This window comes from Rhinoraja longicauda, chromosome 12 (assembly GCF_053455715.1).
Source record: "Rhinoraja longicauda isolate Sanriku21f chromosome 12, sRhiLon1.1, whole genome shotgun sequence".
Taxonomy (NCBI): domain Eukaryota; kingdom Metazoa; phylum Chordata; class Chondrichthyes; order Rajiformes; family Arhynchobatidae; genus Rhinoraja; species Rhinoraja longicauda.
This window is the reverse complement of record NC_135964.1, coordinates 1,885,492-1,903,680: the sequence shown is the minus strand read 5'-3', so window position 1 is coordinate 1,903,680 and position 18,189 is coordinate 1,885,492. Positions and strand designations below refer to the sequence as shown.

The 18,189-nt window shown below is 45.5% G+C and overlaps 1 protein-coding gene across 9 annotated transcripts in view; it reads left to right on the top strand.

The window, feature by feature from the left end:
• Positions 1-18,189, top strand: part of dmd (dystrophin) — a 1,595,363-nt gene that overhangs the window by 345,873 nt on the left and 1,231,301 nt on the right. For all 9 annotated transcript variants that reach the window (XM_078408877.1, XM_078408870.1, XM_078408878.1 and 6 more), the window contains exon 7: positions 13,248-13,366. In XM_078408877.1, coding sequence (XP_078265003.1) covers positions 13,248-13,366 — 119 coding nt within the window. The remainder of the gene's footprint in view (positions 1-13,247; positions 13,367-18,189) is intronic.

Here is an 18,189-nt window from a genome sequence, read left to right as displayed (position 1 = left end):
TATGGGTCAAAAGCAAGCATGTAGGTTGCCAACTTGGACATCATTGGCAAGTTGTGCTGAAGGACCTGTTTCCGTGCTACATGACTCTGACTCGAAATTTCACAATGAATGTTTTTATAAGGTAAATTTGGAGCTAAGTGAAAGAGAACTCAGTCATGCATTAACAGTTTCAAGATGGAATTGGGATCAGTGAGGACAAAAATATGGTGTGGAGAAGGTATGAGAATTCATGAGAATGGCATGGAATGGTTAGGGCGGCACAGTGGCACAGCGGTAGAGTTGCTGCCTTAAAGCGAATGCAGCGCCGGAGACCCGGGTTCCATCCCGATTATGGGTGTCGTCTGTACGGAGTTTGTACGTTCTCCCCATGACTTGCGTGGTTTTTCTCCGAGATCTTCGGTTCCCTCCCACACTCCAAAGACATGCAAGTTTGTAGGTTAATTGGCTTGGTAAATGTAACAATTGTTCCTAGTGTGTGTAGAGTAGTGTTAATGTGGGGGGATCGCTGGGCGGCGCGGACCTGGTGGGCCGAAGGGCCTGTTTCCGCACTGTATTTCTAAACTAAAAAAATAAGCATGTAAGCATTGCTTTGACATTGGATTGTGCTGCATCATGTTTTTATAACATTTACAATACAATTGTAATGAGCAATCATTCGTTGAACAAAATTGTGGAGTGTGCCGATGCAGGGTTTTGCCCCGAAACGTCGGTCGTTCCTTTCCTCTCACAGATGCTACTGGACCTGAAGAATTCTTCTGGTGGTTTGTTGTTCCAGAATCCAGCACTTGCTGCCCTTTGTTTCTCCAAAATTATAGAATTGCTGAACTGGGCAGTACTCTGGTTGCTCTGTGTGGTTGGAGGTGCCTGTGCATTTGTGGTGGTGTTGAACACAATCAGAGGCTAACTTTGGGACCTCCAATCAGGCCAGCTGCCCCTAGATGATGCAGGCCACTCCTGCAGAAGTAAGTTTGACAATTCTTGCGCACAAACAGGTACAAACGGACTATTTGATACCGTGCTGGCAGATTGGTAAGTAGATCATGATATCCCTCTCGAGTTGTACATCCCCTACGCCCAGTTACTGCTCCCACATCCCATGGCCTGTTATCTTTACTTCTGATTTCTCGAACATCCCTCGATCAGACTTTTGCCCCAATTTACTGATTCCTGACAACCAAACTTCACCTCAGGAATGATCCCAGGAATGAGTGGGTTAACATATGATGAGCATTTGACGGCTCTCGGACTCTGCTCGCTGGAGTTCAGGAGGATGCGAGGGGACCTCATTGAAACCCACCAAATGGTGAACGGCCTGGAGAGAGTGGATGTGGAGAAGATGTTTCCACTGGTGGGAGAGTTTCAGACCAGAGGTCATACCCTCAGAATAAAAGGAAGTTCCTTTAGGAAGGAGATGAGGAGGAATTTCTTTAATCAGAATCTGTGGAATTCTTTGCCACAGAAGGCTGTGAAGGCCAAGTCAATGGATATTTTTAAGGCAGAGATAGACAAGATTCTTGATTAGTATGGGTGTCAGGGGTTATGGGGAGAAGGCCGGAGAATGGGGTTGAGAGGGGAAGATAGATCAGCCACGATTGAATGGCGGAGTAGACGTGATGGGCCGAATGGCCTAATTCTGCTCCTATCACCTATGAACTTATGAACTCACTCCCTGCTTGCCATCGCTGGCAACTGCTTGACTTCTAAAGGTAGGAAAAGACTGTCAGTGTGTAAGACCAGTGCAGTAGCATTTAACCTTTGGGCCCTGGCAAAGACTGAATCTTTCAATGGTGGACACTCAAACCTAATGTCAGTTGGTTGGTGTTGCAATTCCCCATTTTCCACATCTTCACTGTAGTCAGTTCTGCGTTCCCTGTTTCCTCAGTAATTTCACACCCATCAGATTCCACAGGATCGCAAAGTCGTACTGCACAGAAACGGACCTTTCAACCTGAAAGCAAAGTAGAAACTCCTATTGGAACTCTGCCGACCGTTAATACGTATGCTGTGGGCAGATGCAGTAGCACTGATAGTTCAAGAACAAAAACATGAGCTGTTTAATTTAGTATTGATTGACTCGGAGCAACGGTAGATCTGAGGATTACCTTCTCTTCCCTGGGATCCAGCATTACCATGGCAGCAGGTCAGTTTCACTTTCACAAAGCAGCAAGTCTGTGCTTTTGATTGCATGCGTAAACTCTGTAAGCTGTGGGGCTAATATATAAAGCAGAGCCGGCTTCTCTGGCAGCCCAAAGGTCACGCCACAGCAGGCCTCTGAAACCCGTGAACAATATCACCCTCCTCACACTGGAGTGAGTGTGCAGCCAGCAACAATGAAAGGATTCTTCAGCTGAGGCAAGGAGGTTCTGTGGAGAAGTCATACCTTCACTAGTGTTTGCATTGCCTTCCCACTTTCCATTTTCCTTTACTCCCCCATATGGTGTCCAAGTCAATTTATTTTCTTCTGAAGCACGTTCCCTTTGTCCTTTTCCTAACTCGCCCACAATGTGGAAGCTTTGAATCTCGTGTTTGATGGGTTCTTTTTCAAGTCGGGTTAAAAATGTCCAAAGTGGTAACTATTAAGTGGGCGTTACCTGCCGTGTCAATGGATCATCTCGATGGCAAAGTTCACATTGCAAATCACTTGACTATTGAGGTGACTGCCACTTTGAGTGCGATTGTAACAAATGTGTTATGCACTCAAGTTTTTGATAATTTCACGGCGTACTAAGCAAAGCATTCAACTGTGATGGAGAAAACAGCAGAGACTTTGTTGACTGGATTTAATTACGGTCTAGTTTTTTCCCCCTCAAATAGCATGTTGTAGAGGTTGAATGAAGGAATACCACAGATCTGTCTTTCCAGCTATCAGTTGGTCTATGTAATCCTGCTATTGGGATCCCTCCTCAACTTTCACACAGGGTTTAACCTGAGTGTTAATCCCTTGTCACATGGAAATGAGACAGATTAAGTAGAACAGCAAGCTGATGTGCTCCCCATAGGTTTTAGTTTAGTTTAGTGATACAGCGCGGAAACAGGCCCTTCGGCCCTCCGAGTCCATGCCGACCAAGAATCCCCGCACACTAACGATCTCTTACACACACTAGGGACAATTTACAATTTTACCAAAGCCAATTAACCTCCAAACCTGAATGCCTTTGAAATGTGGGAGGAAACCGGAGCCCCCGGGTAAAACCCACGCAGGTCGCGAGGAGAATTTGCAAACTCCGCAGGCAGCACCTGTAGTCGGGATTGAACCTGGGTCTCCGGCGCTGCATTCGCTGTAAGGCAGCAACTTGGCCGCACAAGGTCACGGGGAGAATGTGCAACCTCTGCAGGCAGCACCCGTAGTCAGGATCGAACCAGGGTCTCTGGCACTGCAAGGCAGCAACTCTACCGCTACGCCACTGTGCTGCCCCCCCCCCCCCCCGCTGCCCCCCCCCCTTGAGCAAATGTACCAGATGCACACCGGGCATGCTCTGTTGTGTGTGTGCTTTCCTGTATCTCCACATGCAGTTGCAGCCGAGGTTTTGGAGGGAAGTGGAGCAGGTTGTTTGGTGTGTGGTCCAAATCTCCCTGCAGGGGCACATGCAGTGAGGGATTGGAATTGTCGTCTGCAGCTGTCAGGCTGAAACAGCGACAGCTTTTATTAGTCTGCCAGGATACTTAGCCCTTGATGCAGGTGAACCGTTTGAGATTAATGCTCCCTCTATCATGCTCACTTAGTTACCTACTTTCCTAAGAGAGGCAATCATTGTTCAATACAGTTTATTTCAGGGCTGCAATCTTCTCTTTCTCTCTTCCATGCTCTCCTCCTCTTCCCCAGCCCTGCACGAGTACTGTGGTAATCAGTGTAGTTATGCATTATTCATGGGTCAGTCTTGTACCACCGTGATTCAGCATATAACTTCAGTAATTGCTCCTGTTGGATCTATTCTAATATTGATTAACGTATTATTTGAACCCTTATTCAGTGTGTTGCTTGCAGACAAATTGGAAAGCCAATGCTCATTTCCCTTGTCAAATTATTTCCTGGTTATCAGTAGAATTAGAATAACCAGTGATTATGAAGTCCAACGTTGGTCCAAGTCTGGTCGTAATCGTTGTTGCATTTTCCTGTTTGTATTGGCCTGCATCGTGCTGGTAAGATGTACCAGTTTGCCTGATGAACATGGCCCAATGGTGGAGGGCAGTCTTGCCGAGATTTCCCCAGAATTGAACTTAAATGAACTTTATCTTTCTACATTTATTTATTTTTAAATATTGTAATGAAAGACTTTGGTTTTAATCATTTGTAAATGACTTTTTGTGTCTCTGGGCGTTTACAGCAGGCATAAGCTATGGGTAGGACAGTCTTGCTGAGATTTCCCCAGAATTGAATTTAAATGAACTTTATCTTTCGACATTTATTCATTTTTAAATATTGTAATGAAAGACTTTGGTTTTAATCATTTGTAAATGACTTTGTGTGTCTCTGGGCGTTTACATCAGGCATAAGCTATGAGTAGGGCATTGCTAGCTTGCAAAGCTGCAGCGGTTTTCAGGGGCAGAGCCGGTTACTTGCCCTGCTGGAGGTCTTGCCATCATTATGACTCTGCTGATGACGCATAGAAAGCAGCAGCAGGATTGTTCCTCTGTAAGTCCGTAAGTACAAGTGTGGAGAGACCACGAATGCCATCAGTCACTAGATCACCGTGATCAGCCCCACATCTGGAATGAGCATTGCTTTGGAACTGCTTTTTTTCAATGAATGTCGCAAAGAACTTGGCTGGATGTTAAGGAAAAAAACTGCAGATGCTGGTTTAAATCGAAGGTAGACTCAAAATGCTGGAGTAACTCAGCGGGTCAGGCAGCATCTCTGGAGAGAAGGAATGGGTGACGGTTTCGGGTCGAGACCCTTCCTCAGACTGATGTCAGGGGAGGGGGCGGGACAAAGATAGGATGCAGTAGGAGACAGGAAGACAGTGGGAGAACTGGGAAGGGGGAGGGGAAAGAGAGGGACAGAGGAACTATCTGAAGTTGGCTGGATGTTAATATCCTGAACCATAGTTTCTGCGATACTTGTTTCTCTTTAATTTCTTTTTCTTCCATAATTGAATCATGACAATAATACTTTTAACTATTGCAAGTGCACATATTTGAGTAATTACCACTTATAATTATAACAGAGATTACTTTAGTCAGGGGAACCACTGAAGCATTTTCTTTGTTATCTTCAGGGATCGGCAAAGCACTAAACTAGTTTCTCAAATGGTACCATTTAACATAAAATCTTATTGATAAAATTGTACATTTACAATTTTGTTTTTGGCCTAGATTGCCTCATTTTGCATTTTGTTTGCATGTACTGTACACTTTGGTTATCTGATTAAATAAGCTCTGTCAGTTTTACATGACAGTAGTTGGCTCAACTCCTGAACAAGAGATCAAACTCCTTTGTTGATGTTGCATGGTAATTTTAGTGTATCTTCAGTGGTCATGAAGAATTCAGAGAATAAAACTCCAATAAAACTATGGCGGCGCTGCCATAGCAGCTGCGGCTTACCTGCGGTCCATTTGTCTTTGTGTTTTTGTTGTTTTTGTGTCTTAATTGTAGTTGTGATGTGGTGTTTTTGTGTTTGTGTACTATGTGTGTATGTGGGGGGGAGGGGGGGAACTGTAAAATTGTAAATATGTGTCCCTTCCGAACGGAGACCCGACCTTTGTTTTCTGGGTGTTGTCTCCGTTCCTGCTGCGGCCTACCATCGGCCCAACTCCTGGAGCTGGCTGCCTCCAGGGCTCTGGTTCGCAGAGCCCGCGGATCGGACTTACCATCACCGGAGCCGGCCGTCCTCGGAGGCTGCGGGAGCGGCTGCGACTTGCCTTAGGCTCGGGCCGCGTGGATGCCGACATCGGGAGCTCCGGCAGCGGCAGCGGGTTCGCCCGCCCCGGATCGCGGGGCTTGAGTCGCGGACATTTCACCGTCCGGCGCGGCCTAAAATAGGCCGCGGGATATTTCTCTGCTGGGCGGGGGCTTCAATGTCGGGAGCCACGACCGCCCCGACGTGCAGCAACAGCGGCAGCAGCAGCGTGTTCGCCCGCCCCGGAACGGACTTATCATCGGCGGAGCTGGCCGTCTTCGGAGGCTGCGGGAGCGGCTGCGACTCGCCTTAGGCTCGGGCCGCTGCGGACCGTCCGGCGCGGCCTGCAACCACAACAACCTGACCGCGGGAGAAGACGGCAGGAGAAGGGAAAGACATTGTGGCCTTCCATCACAGTGAGGAGAGGACTGGAGGAGACTCACTGTGATGGATGTTTCTTTGATGGATGTTTCTTTTTTTTTGTGTGTTTTGGGGGTTGTGTCATTTTAATGCCTATTTAATGCTTTTATTGTTGGACTATGTTTTTGGGGGTTTTGGGGTTGTGTAATTTTAATGCCTATTTAATGCTTTTATTGTTGGACTGTGGGTGACTGAATTTCGTCCAATATTGGATGACAAATAAAGCTATCTTGAATCTTGAATCTTGAATCTTGAAGTTCCCAGTTTTGTGGTGCATTTCAGTTTAAATAAATGAACACATACTTCAATGAGTAATTTTTCATAGAGTCATGCAGCATGGAAACAGGCCCCTTGGCATACCTTGCCCATGCTGACCAAGATGCCCCATCTACACTAGTCCCACCTGTATGCGTTCGGCCCAATTCCCTCCAAACTTGTTCCATCCAAATGTGGAGCAGTCCCCCAGCCTGCCTGGGGAAAGCTGCCGAGTCGGCCCCCAATGGCCTGCTGCCTGCAGAATGAGGCCTCTGCTCGTCCCCCAAAGACCAGAGACTGGGAGGATGGAGCCGGTGATGACGACGGACACGATGGGTGAGGAGCAAGGCCCGATGGAGAGGAGAGGGAACCGGGGTCTGGCCTACTGTGCCTTCAAGGTCAGCTGTGGGAGGCGCACCCAGGGCACAAAGGCAGACGGGCGAGGAGAGGGACATCAACCCACACATCCAAGGAAGGTGATGGCTTCAGGCCTGCAGCAGTCTGGGGCCTGCTAGGACCGCTCATAACAACTGGATATCGAAACTGGCGCCAAAAACCTGGCCCCTCTCACATGCGGTTCAGTAGACTCTTTCTGTACACTTTGCTAATTGGGGATGTGCTTCGATGTTGCGATACTTGACTGGATGGTACGTAAGAAAATAATTTCACTGTGCATTAGTACACGTGACAATGAAAACACCATTGAACTCAATGTCTTTTAAATGTTGTTAGAGTACCTGCCTCAACTATCTCCTTTGGCAGCTTGTCCATATACCCACCACCCTCCATGTGGAAAACGTTGCCCCTCAGGTTCCTTTCTCACCTTAAAGCTATGTCCTTTGGTTTTTGATTCCCCTACTCAAAGACTGTGCATTTACCTTATTCTCCTCATGATCTATACACCTTTGTAAGATCACCCATCAGCCTCCTGCGCTCCAAGGAGTAAAGTCCTAGCCTGCCAAAGTAAATTCTCCAATTAATTGTGGCCTATAAGAAAAGTAAGAAAATTAAAGTTATTCAACTGAAAATAAAGTCCATGGGATCAATGTCATAGGTTCATAAGGAATAGGAGTAGAATTAGACCATTCGGCCCATCAAGTCTACTCCGCCATTCAATCATGGCTGATCTATCTCTCCCTCCTAACCCCATTCTCCTGCCTTCTCCCCACAACCCTGACACCTGTACTAATCAAGAATCCATCTATCTCTGCCTTAAATATATCCACTGTCTTGGCCTCCACAGCCTTCTGTGGCAAAGAATTCCACAGATTCACCACCCTCTGACTAAATAAATTTCTCCTCATCTCCTTCCTAAAAGAACGTCCTTTAATTCTGAGGTTAAGACCTCTAGTTCTAGACTCTCCCACTAATGTCCTTTCCACATCCACTCTATCCAAGCCTTTCACTATTCTGTATGTTTCAATCAGGTCACCCCTGATTCTTCTAAACTCCAGCGAGTACAGGCCCAGTGCCTGATTATATTTGCAAGTTTCTGTGAGGAACATTTTGAGTCTAAAACTGTGCAATGTGTAGCCTCACAATTTTCCCACTGTACACAGCCTGTGATCAAGAGGTAACTTACTACAAGACCATCATCATTGTCCCAGGCCAGAACAACACACCCAGCATTTGGTGTTCAAGGTTTCCTCTTTGTAAATGAGCATGTCTTAGTGTTGCCCATTGCCTCAATACTGTGTCGCACGAAAGATGTGTTACTTAGTGAAATGGGATGAGTACTGCTTAATCTATTGTAAGGCTGAGCATCAGCTGTCATCAATATTCTCACAACACACTGTGGTTTTATGAAGAAACAACGTGAACCAATTCACTGGTTAAAGGATCTTTCTGTTAAGTGGGCAATTATTTTATTCTACGAGAATACGATCTGCATCACATTGATGATATCAATGTTGGCAATGTTTGAGTATAGGAGCAGGGAGGTTCTGCTGCAGTTGTACAGGGCATTGGTGAGTCCCCACGTGGAGTATTGCGTACAGTTTTGGTCTCCTAATCTGAGGAAAGACATTCTTGCCATAGAGGGAGTACAGAGAAGGTTCACCAGATTGATCCCTGGGATGGCAGGACTTTCATATGAAGAAAGATTGGATAGACTCGGCTTGTACTCGCTGGAATTTAGAAGATTGAGGGGGGATCTTATAGAAACTTATAAAATTCTTAAGGGGTTGGACAGGCTAGATGCAGGAAGATTGTTCCCAATGTTGGAGAAGTCCAGAACAAGGGGTCACAGTTTAAGGATAAGGAGGAAGTCTTTTAGGACCGAGATGAGAAAGTTTTTTTTCTCTGCCACAGAAGGTAGTTGAGGCCAGTTCATTGGCTATATTTAAGAGGGAGTTAGATGTGGCCCTTGTGGCTAAAGGGATCAGTGGGTAAAGAGAGAAGGCAGGTACAGGATACTGAGTTGGATGATCAGCCATGATCATATTGAATGGCGGTGCAGGCTCGAAGGGCCGAATGGCCTACTCCTGCACCTATTTTCTATGTTTCTATGTTTCTATGATATGGAATGGTCTTAATCATCTTTTTGATATCACTCCGTTTATTGTTTTTTGTCTGTTGTAGTGAACACATTGTGACCTAATGCAACAGCTTCTTGGCATTCAATGTAGTTGGAAAAGCCAGAAACCACACAAGTAATTGAGATATAAGCCGGCTAACAATTATACAGTCAGCCCATAATTTTGGGCACAACTCTCCTGCTATCACTTGAGTCAGGTTTAGTTTTCTGAATCCTGCAGCTTTTGTGAAGCTGCGACCCATTAATTTTGTGAAGCCTGCTCCCTCTTTGAAAGAACTTCAAAGAATACAATGTTTAAGATTCTTAATCAAATATGTTTGATTCTTAAAACGATAGCTCACACTTTAAATGATGTGTTTGATGCACTTAAATATTGCCAAGGTGTTTCCCAAAAGCATGATCAGAGAGAAAAAATATACTACTTGCTATATATAAATATACTACTTAAAATATATTACTATGTACAGCGATATGAAGATTTGAGTGTGAAAGGGATAGACGCAAAATGCTGAAGTAACTCAGCTAGACAGGCAGCATCTCTGGAGAGATGGAGTGGGTGAAGTTTCGGGTCGAGACCCTTCTTTAGTCTGAAGTTACTCCAGCATTTTGTGTCATTCTTTGATTTAAACCAGCATATGCAGTTCCTTCCCACACAGTGTGAAAGGGATGTTTGAGGTGAGTCGCAGTGAGTTCAGTCAGTTTCCACACGTTGTGGAAGGATCCAAGGCAACTGGAGGAAAATTGGCTTGTGAGGGAGTAACTGAAATTGGGACAGTCCAGAGGAAGAATCGGATGAAAGATGGGCTCCAGGGCCGGGTAGGGAGGTGCGGAGATGTGGTGGGAATCGGATGAAAGCAGGGCTCCAGGGCCGGGTAGGGAGGTGCGGGGATGTGGTGGGAATTGAACATTAAGATCAATTATTGCCAGCCTTAGAAGCTATGTAGATCGACAGATATGGGTGCTGAGTGATTGTCACAAGATTTCAATGAACTCATCTTTGTAAGAATAGAAGCTTTGACCATGAAATTAGCCTTCAGATAACAGAGGCTTGGCAGGGTTTTTCAGAAGCAGGTAAGCTGACAAATGTCCAATATTCATGTAGGAAAGAAACTGCAGATGCTGGTTAAAATCGAAGGTAGACACAAAATGCTGGAGTAACTCAGCGTTTCAGGCAGCATCTCTGAAGAAGGGTATCGACACAAAACGTCACCCATTCCTCTCCAGAGATGCAGTCTGACCCGCTGAGTATGTCCAATATTCTTCTGGTAAAAAAGCCAACTTAGTGAATGTTTATCATATCATATATATATACAGCCGGAAACAGGCCTTTTCGGCCCTCCAAGTCCGTGCCGCCCAGCGATCCCCGTATATTAACACTATCCTACATCCACTAGGGACAATTTTTACATTTACCCAGCCAGTTAACCTACATACCTGTACGTCTTTGGAGTGTGGGAGGAAACCGAAGATCTCGGAGAAAACCCACGCAGGTCACGGGGAGAACGTACAAATTCCTTACAGTGCAGCACCCGTAGTCAGGATCGAACCTGAGTCTCCGGCGCTGCATTCGCTGTAAAGCAGCAACTCTACCGCTGCGCTACCGTGCCGCCCGTACCGTTTAGCTTCAGTATTAAAGGCACAATCTTTTTTGGGGGTCTGCCATTCTCAATGATTTTGCAGCCATGCTGAGAAACGCTTGCTGTTTGTCAGAGTTTATTTTATTCTATTCAAATGTATTTCCCAGATCAAATCTTGCACTAAATTATGATTCCATCAGATGAGGCAATATTTTCCCTGCAATCATTGCCAGCTTATGAGTAGGTTAACGCTCTCGTTGAACGTGGGTGTTATGACTTCCCACTTTCTGTTTATTTGATGGTATGAAGCTCTTTGATAAACACATGTCGCCAGCTCTACGTGGCACACAATGCATTCAGGCAGCACACACTGTCATTGCAGGAGTGAAATGAAAGCCTTTGAGTTTGCGATTTGAAGATGGGGCAGAGAAATAAACGTCAGAAGGAAGAAAAGGATTTTGACGGAACAGCTAACACTGTGTGCTGAAGGTGCACAGACAACTTGGTTTGTAGCTGCAGACTGAATGGTGGCAGCAGCGATGGGAACAGGCTGGGTGGGTGAGCTGGCAGAGGCCAGGATCCCACTGAGTGTGAGCCCTGGAATAACAAGCACTGCCATTCACAGAGAGGGCAGGAGATTGTGATCTATGTACTCACTGCCACTCAGCTACTGATCTGAAGTGTTAAGGCACAATCAAAGCTCCTTTGATCACATCTGAGTCTGTGATAAGCAGTTTTTGGTCTTGCTCACATGCAATCTGGCTTTATGTTGCACTTGTCTGTTTTGAAATGGAAACGGAGGTACTGGGCCTACAAGGTTGGCCCACCCACCTCCTGCCCCACCTTGATATTTCATGCATGCATTCTGGCAGGCCAGATAATTCACCAAACAAATCACTGTGTGCTCATATCAGCGGGATTCTGTTGGCTGACTCCTTGGAGACATACTGAGTCCCCGCATCAGTACCTTGTAAGCCACTTAAAGAACGAGCATCCAAGATGGTGGCTGAGGGCATTGCACCTTGTGAAGAGGTATCACCGTCGATATCTTTCATTCCCCTTTCCCCTGACTCAGTCTGAAGAAGGGTCTCAACCCGAAACATCACCTATTCCTTTCCTCCAGAGATGCTGTCTGACCCGCTGAGTTCCTCCAGCTTTTTGTGCCTACCTTCGATGTAAACCAGCATCTGTAGTTCTTTCCTACACAGTCAAGTCAAGTCAATTTTATTTGTATAGCACATTTAAAAACAACCCACGTTGACCAAAGTGCTGTACATCTGATTAGGTACTAAGGAAAAAAATGAAACATACAGTAGCACACAAACATAACAGCACATACAAAACAGTTCACAGCGCCTCCTCAGGAGGTATCTTTATCTACACTGTCTAAGCTGCCAAGATCTCTGCGATGAGTTTAAGCACTGACATTAATCTAACAATAAAAACCCATTTTTAAGAGGTGCCCTTGCCTTGCATTGAGAGCTGGTAAAGTTGGACTGGTGCTTGCCATTCAACTACCTGGCCCAGGACGTAGCACTCAGAAAGTGCCAATGGTAATAGTGATTTTTGTGTGTGGTGCCTAAACTAGGGTGCCAGTCAATCACATGTCGTTCTTTGCAAGTAACAGTTTGAACATCATCCAATGTTGCTGTGGTGTCTCTGGAGGGAAAGGAAATAGTTGAAGAGAAATCAAGGTTGTTTTTCACAGCCGTAAAGTGAATGCATTTTTAACGTGGCCATGCTGAGTTGCTGTTTACGTTTTTCACCTGCATCGTGGGCTAACTGCTAACAGAAAGACTTGCCTTTTTTTCCCCCTAATTGAAGTGAAAAGGTATTGAAATGAAGACTTCATTGTGCTGATGACTGAGCCAGTATGATGTGCTTCCAGCCATCACGATGTGCTTCCAGCCATCACGATGTGCTTCCAGCCAGTATGATGTGCTTCCAGCCATCATGATGTGCTTCCAGCCAGTATGATGTGCTTCCAGCCATCATGATGTGCTTTCTTAAAGCGTAATCCTGTTGCTTTGGTGCATCTGGTTTTTAATGGAATTTTCAATAACTGAGCAAAGTGTTACCTTGCCTTGGGCACTGTTGGCGGTCCTGCTGAAATGCAGCAGAGGACACAGGATCTGCCGGCTGCACTGTCATGGAGGACTGTTGGAAGCATTTATCCAGCAGAGGTAGGCAGCAGACACTGCAGCTTTGTGGGACATCGTTGCATCCATACACGCAGGGGTTATCATATGACCACTGTCAAAGCCTCAGGAACAGCTGCCCACTGATGTTATTCATTGTCGGACGTTCCATATTGAGATGAATTAAACATGATATAAAGTTAGAAATAAGTGTTCAACTAAAATGAGTTATATTCCCTCTCGCTGCACGGTTGCCCGTTGAAATATGTACACAGTATCGATCTGCCGCTTAATTCACAGTGCAGGTCCACAACGATCCGTCTTAAAATGAGTGACTTGGGATTCAGAAAGTTGCAATGTATAGATATCTCCTACAGTAATAGTCCCCTTGACTTCTGTTATTAGGCAGTAGCTTGAAGTGCAATTGATTTGAGTCCAAAGAGAATTACGATTGACTTCATAATGTGGTTCTGTGTACTTTCAGGCCCGACCTCTTTGAATGGAAGGATGTTGCAAAACTACAGTCAGCAAACGAGAGACTGGATCATGCCTTCAATGTGGCCAAACAGCATCTTGGCATTGAAAAGCTGCTGGATCCTGAAGGTTTGTACAAAGTCCAAAACCCAAACTCCTTCAGAACCCGAATCACATATGCATTCAATGAAAACGAGCCTGATATTACATTGTTCGTTTCCAGAAAAGCTGCAGTACATCACAAATTTAAGATCTGAAATATAGACTGAACCTCTCTTTCATTTCATCACATTTGTATTAATTCCGAAAATGAAGAAGAAACACAAAATGAATAGTCAAGTGAATCAGTGGAGTGTGTGGGCGGTCACTGTGCACACGGAAATATGTTTTATTTCATTCCCAGTCAGAGGTGCAGTTAGTCACCTTAAGCCAGGAAGAGATGATAGAATTGTAATTATTCTTGGCCTGGGAAAGATACAGTTGGCAACTGTTATTATTTCTGACTCTGGGCATTGAGAGCTGTACACCTGAGCAGGTTGGTGCCTGTGAGAAATTGGACTTGGTTAAGTCTCTCCAATAACCATGAACGGTTGCCATGGTTTTTGAAGTGATCTAATATTTGTCACCTTGTCCCTACACACACGTGTGAACAGGTGCATGAATATGCAGGGCATGGAGGCAGATGAATCGCTGGCGGAGAAGAGGGGTTTATTGGCCATTGTGTTTGGCACGGACATTGTGGGCCAAAGGTGGTTCCTGTGGTGTACTGTGGTGCATGGTAGCGCAGCGGTAGAGTTGCTGCTTTACAGCGAATGCAGCGCCGGAGACTCAGGTTCGATCCTGACTACGGGTGCTGCACTGTAAGGAGTTTGTACGTTCTCCCCGTGACCTGCGTGGGTTTTCTCCGAGATCTTCGGTTTCCTCCCACACTCCAAAGACGTACAGGTATGTAGGTTAATTGGCTGGGTAAAATGTTTTAAAAAAATTGTTCCTAGTGGGTGTAGGATAGTGTTAATGTACGGGGATCGCTGGGCGGCACGGACTTGGAGGGCCGAAAAGGCCTGTTTCCGGCTGTATATATATGATATGATATGATATGTTCATTGTTGGCCATTTGTGTGAATGTGACTAAATGCAAACCTTTTCCTGAGGATAGTTTACATCATTAAATTGCACACCCAATTATCAAATAAGGGTCAGGACGATATTCATGACAGGATTTTGTTTCATGATCAATTTTACGTGTGAAAAGACTTTTAGGATAAAAAAAAAGACAAAGCAGTAAAGAAGTCTCCCCATCTTCCAGATGTGTCAACAAGATGTTCATATGGAAAAATGTCATTGACATGTTTCTGCTGCAGTCACTTATGCAAACAGCATCAGATCTGCATATTGCAAGGCCTAATAAACAGTAGTGACATAAATAACCAATGAATCTGATTTAGGTATCACAAAATGCTAACTCAGCAGGTTGGGCAGCATCTTGGAGAGAAGGAAAGGGTGACGTTTCGGGCCGAGACCCTTCTTCAGACTGATTTGTACCAACATCTGCAGTTATTTTCCTACACAATTAATCTGATTTGGTTAGCATTGATGATGGGTGAAAGTTTGTATAAGGAGTGTGGAGAACTCAGGCACATTAACCTCCACTGGTGGAGAACTCAGTGGTTGAAACCTGTGACATGCAATGGAATCAGTGGCAGCTCGAAAGGCCTCAGTGTACAAGCCTATCCCAAGAAGTTCATCTTCTCACACCAAAGTCCTCTGCCACTGTTGCACTCATAGAAACATAGAGAAATAGGTGTAGGAGGAGGCCATTCAGCCCTTCGAGCCAGCACCGCCATTTAATATGATCATGGCTGATCATCTAAAATCAGTACCCCGTTCCTGCTTTCTCCCCATATCCCTTGATTACTTTAGCCCTAAGAGTTAAATCTACCTCCTTCTTGAAAACATCCATTGAATTGGCCTCCACTGCCTTCTGAGGCAGAGAATTCCACAGATTCACAACTCTGGCTGAAATAGTTTTTCCTCATCTCAGTCCTAAATGTCCTACCCCTTATTCTTAAACTGTGACCCCTGGTTCTGGACTCCCCCAACATCGGGAACATTTTCCCTGCATCTAGCCTGTCAAATCCTTTAAGAATTGTTTACACTGATCAGTGAAACGGCAAGGCTTGTGGGGTGCTCCCGGTCAGCAGTGGTGAGTACCTACCGACAGTGGTCCAAGGAGGGACAAACCACAAACCGGCGACAGGGTGTTGAGCCCAAGGCTCATCGATGCGCAAGGGCAGTGATGGCACCAGGATGCACTGTGGGAAGACGACAAGCCATTCATGTGGACGTCAAGTTGTCACGTCTCACCTACCTAAACATCGTTGCAGACCAGGTACATCCCTTCATGGCAATGGTATTCCCTGTTGGCAGTGGCCTCTTTCAGCAGGATGATGCACCCTGCCACACTGCATACATTGTTTTGGAATGGTTTGAGGAACATGGTGAAGTGTTCACGGTGTTGCCCTGGCCTCCAAATTCTCCAGATCTCAATCCGATTGAGCATCTGTGGGATGTGCTGGATCGACAAGTCCGATCCATGGCGGCTCCACCTCACAACCTACGGGACTTGAAGGATCTGCTGCTAATGGTTTGGTGCCAGATACCACAGGAGTCAGATACCTTCAGAGGTCTTGTAGAGTCCATGCCTCGGCGGCTCGGTGCTGTTTTGGCGGCACACGGAGGACCAACAGCATGTTAGGCAGGTGGTCATAATGTTTTGGCTGATCGGTGTATGTCTCCAAAATATCTCCTTTCATCCTTCCGAATTCCAGTCCAGAATACAAGCCCAGTCGACTCATTTTTTCATCATATGTCAGTCCCGCCATCCTGGGAATTAACCTGGTGAACGTACGCTGCACTCCCTCAATAGCAATAGTGTCCTTCCTCAAATTAGGAGACCAAAACTGCACACAATACTCCAGGTGCGGTCTCACCAAGGTCCTGTACAACTGCAGTAGGACCTCCTTGCTCCTAAACTCCAATCCTCTCGCAATGAAGGCCAACATGCCATTGGCTTTCTTCACTGTCTGCTGTACCTGCATGCTTACTTTCAGTGACTGATGCACTAGGACACCCAGGTCTCGTTGCACCTCCCCTTCCCCTAATCTGACACCATTCAGATAATAATCTGCCTTCCTGTTCTGCCACCCAAGTGGATAACTTCACATTTATCCACATTATACTGCATCTGCCATGCATCTGCCCATTCACCCAACCTATCTAAGTCATCCTGCAGCCTCATAGCATCCTCACACTGCCACCCAGCTTTGTGTCATCCGCAAACTTGGAGATGTCACCTTTAATTCCCTCGTCTAAATCGTTAATATATATTGTAATTAACTGGGATCCCAGCACCGATCCTTGCGGCACCCCACTAGTCCCTGCCTGCCATTCTGAAAGGCACCCGTTAATTCCTACTCTTTGCTTCCTGTCTGCCAACCAGTTCTCTATCCAAACCCTACCTCCAATACCAAGTGCTCTAATTTTGCACACTAATCTCCTGTGTGGGACCTTGTCAAAGGCTTTTTGAAAGTCCAGATACGCCACATCCACTGGCTCTCCCTTATCCATTTTACTTGTTACATCCTCAAAAAATTCCAGAAAATTAGTGACTTTGACCGACCCTGTCACTGCTTTATAACTTTTTTAATAATTGACTCCATCATCATCCCCACTACTGATGTAAGGCTAACTGGTCTATAATTCCCCATTTTCTCTCTCCCTCCTTTCTTAAAAAGTGGAGTTACATTGGCTACCCTTCAGTCCACAGGAACTGATCCAGAGTTGAGAGAACATTGGAAAATGATCAATGCATCCATGATTTCTAGAACCTCCTCCTTGAGTACTCTGGGATGCAGACCATCAGGCCCTGGGGATTTATCTGCCTTCAGTTCCAACAGTTTACCTAACACCATTCTCTGACTAATGTGGATTTCCTTCAGTTCCTCCCTCCCACTAGATCCTCGGTCCCCTCGTATTTCCGGGAGATTGTTTGTGTCTTCCTTAGTGAAGATAGAACCAAAGTACTCGTTTAACTGTTCTGCCATTTCCTTGTTTCCCATTATAAATTCACCTGTCTCTGAGTGTAGGGGACCTACATTTGTCTTCACCAATCTTTTCCTTTTTACATACCTAAAGAAGCTTTTACAGTCAGTTTTTATATTCCCCACAGGCTTTCTTTCATGCTCTTATCCCCCCCTCTTAATTAACCCCTTTGTCCTCCTCTGTTGAGTTTTAAATGTCTCCCAGGCCTCGGTTTGCTGCATCCTCTGGCCAATTTATATGCCTCTTCCTTGGATTTAACACTCTCCTTGATTTCTCTCGTTAACCACGGTTGAGCCGCCTACCCCGTTTTATTTTTTCGCCAGACAAGGATGAACAGGTACGTACAGGTATGAAGGTAAATTGGCTTGGTATAAGTGTTAATTGTCCCTAGTGTTAATGTGCGGGAATCGCTGGTCGGTGCGGACTCGGTGTGCTGAAGAGCCTGTTTCTGTGCTGTATCTCGAAACTAAACTAATCTAAACTAAACCTCTTTATAGGAACAAACTTGGGACACATTTGATCTACATCTCTTCTTCTTTATTGAACCAGAGCTATCTTGAGAAGACTATCTGTGCCAAATCTATCCCATATAACATGGAGCTAGGCTACATGGGCAAAATGCAGGAGGAAATATACTATTAACGCAAACATGAGGCCATTTCTGCAAGCACTGTGTGGTGATCATCATTGTAAATAATACTGTGACAACTTCCATTTGTTCCCTCATGATCTGCCATAAGCTAGTGATACTTTTGTTCCTCACAATTAAGCAAGATTGTTCAGGGTGATAGGTTCATGAGTTCAGGCTTTTGACTTCTTGGTCATTGAGACAATCATGACGCACAGATATC